Raw genomic sequence first — 2755 nt, forward strand, 5'->3', positions numbered from 1 at the left:
GCGCATAAAAACGCTAAAGCTATCGGTGGCTTCGTCGATAGTGGAAAAGTTGGAGCAGTGAAAATTGCGGTCAAACGACACAATAAGGGCATTCATACGTTCCACATTCGTTTTGAAGAAATTTCTATTGACTGTACTGCGAGTGTGACTGTTGGTGGTGTGGGATAGTTGTACGGGATAATAAATCATCATATCCAATGAAGGATGATGAAAGTCCTCACTGAGAAGTGGAATACTACAGTGTGTTATGTATGGGAGGAAGTTCTCTAGAGCCGAAGTACCATTCACAGAGTGCAGAGGTGTGATTGAGTCGCACAAAATATTGGTTGCGGCAAGGTTTGCGAAGACCAGATCTAATTGACGCCCAGATTGATTTGCAATACCACTCAACTGAAATAATCCGGTACTATGCAACCCATCAACGAACTCAGTATTAGCCACGGAATTGCATAAAGGTGCATAATGCATGACAGAATAATATGGAGAGCAATCGGTGGCTTCTGATGTATTAGTCAGCTCCCATCTGATATCAGGTTTATTGAAATCTCCGAAGACATACAATAAATCGCTCTCTTTAATGCGGCTTGAAATTTCACGTACACTATCATGTAAAGCGTTCATCACTGCGGGGTCATTCGCATGACTAGGCGGAATGTAAACAACGCCGATGTAAACAGAGACACCTGGCAGCAATGTTTTGATCCAAAGTTGTTCCAGTATGGTATTAGGCGATGCGATTTCACAAGTCGGTATTGAAGAGGAACAAGCAATTAAAACACCCCCACCGCGTGAGAGGGCACTGTTGGAAAGATTCCTATCGCACCTGTAGATATGATAGTGATCGTCAGTGAGGAGCGAAGAAGGTATGGACTGAGTAAGCCAAGTCTCGGTGAGAATGATAAAATCATATTCTGATTCTGATAGCGCCAGGCGAAGATTTGTAGTTTTCGTTCGTAGACCACGTACATTTTGGTAGTAGATAGAGAAACTGGGTTGAGCTGAGCGAGGTGCATCGCCGGATGCAGTGCAAGATTGCTATTCATCCGATGGGCCAGCGTCGGCAGATTCATCAGTCCGTTTAGCGTTTCGCTTCGGTCGTTTTTTAGGAGCGGCTAAGCATTCGGGAGGTGACCTGGTAGGTGTGGTGGAAACAAGCATTCGCTCATTAAGGTCAAGATGTGGTGTTTTTAGGGAAGTACCACAGCATTTACATTTTAAACACCCATGTACTCCGTTGTAGTAGCTAACTTCTGCAATAAAATTGTACAACGAAATTCATACACATTATTAAAATTAAAATAAAAGAGCGATTCCAATTACTCACGTTTAATAAATGCGCGTGCAGGCGAGTCAGCGATTATGACTCTAACCGAAACAGTTATTTTTTTGCCGTTTAGGTTCATTTTGTGATCATGTAGCCTATTTAGTTCCTCCACCAAAGGTCTCAGGAAAGGCTCAACATCGTTTGGTTTAGAAGTGCCGCAAAATATTCCAACCACCATAACAGGAACATTCGGCATATTGTGCAACTGCATTAGTATAGGCCACATCTGTATTGCGCTGCGGTTATATATTGGTATTCCGTCCACTGAAAGATTCAGCTCAAACACATCCTCTAGTACGTCCACATCGCTGAATAAAAATAAAAGAAAATACTAATGTTAGAAAGGTATTACACGATTGCTTAAACAATAATTAGTTTACCGAAAATAATGTTGAAAACAACATTCAACGCCTTGGTACCACATTTCACCTCCACCTGGAACCTTAGTAATCTGCTCGCTGACGTTAACCGGAGCTTTCAGCAATGTCCTAACATCCTGTGGAAGAGATGAAAAAGCAGAAAGAGAAGACGCTTTTCGCAGTATTCCTAGTAAATAATTACTCCCGCTACGAGCAACTTTAGTGCGAATAAACCATGTTCGCAAAGAGTCTCGTAGCTTCGCGCTTTCTGGATCAGTTTCCAGGCTCGCCTCCTCCAAAAACTCTGCCTCCAAAAACTCTCCCTACAAATACTCTTCCTCTAAATACTCTTCGCCATCAGTATCTTCGTTGTGGATGGATCCTTCATCGCTAGCACGTTCGTCATCTGTATTGTTTTCGTCCAAATACTCCTCTTCCATTGATGCCACAGGACCTTCACAGGGTTCATTCATAGCAACATCTACAATTAAACAATAAAAAGAGATGTTAGTTGATTTTTTGATTGATTTAAACCAAGCAAAACCATAATAAGTCAAGCAAATACCCTCGGCAGATTGCTGAGCTGCTGGCTGGCTGCTGGGTCCGGCAGGATCATTTTGCAATGCCCACTCCTTTTCAAACTGCTCTTCCAGTTTCGCGGCTTTTTTATAAAGCTCTCCACTTCGCTTTAACTTTTTCGGGAACATTTTCGACGACTAAATCTTCCGTCTGAAATGGCAAATAAAAAAAAAACAACACTTCTACGGATCTTTTAATGTTCAAAACAGTTTGGCTTTGTTGAACGAATTTTCGATGAGCAAAATCAATTTTGTTTTGCTTTGGCGCAACGTAAATTCGTTCAGCAATTTTTTATAACTTTATCACTCCTAAAACTGTAAAACGTTATAGAAAATTTCGAGATAAACGTAAATTGATTCGCAGAGCGACACATGCAGTTCGTGAACAACAAGTGTTTTGGCGCTTTAAAATACCGCGGCTGAATGTCTCACCTCCCTCGGGTATACACATACACTACACAACCCCACACCTCACCATGCAGCACGCAGTTCTA

The 2755-nt window shown here is 41.9% G+C and overlaps 1 protein-coding gene across 1 annotated transcript; it reads right to left on the minus strand.

Moving 5' to 3' along the window:
* Positions 1 to 874: 874 nt before the first annotated feature.
* LOC133393120 (uncharacterized) lies at positions 875 to 2003 on the minus strand (the record flags this gene model as incomplete). Its single annotated transcript, XM_061656581.1, has 2 exons — positions 875 to 1632; positions 1705 to 2003. Coding segments are annotated over 2 exons (615 nt in total), but the record flags the coding sequence as incomplete, so codon positions are not given.
* Positions 2004 to 2755: the final 752 nt, after the last annotated feature.

Source organism: Anopheles gambiae, chromosome 3 (genome assembly GCF_943734735.2).
Source record: "Anopheles gambiae chromosome 3, idAnoGambNW_F1_1, whole genome shotgun sequence".
Lineage (NCBI taxonomy): Eukaryota > Metazoa > Arthropoda > Insecta > Diptera > Culicidae > Anopheles > Anopheles gambiae.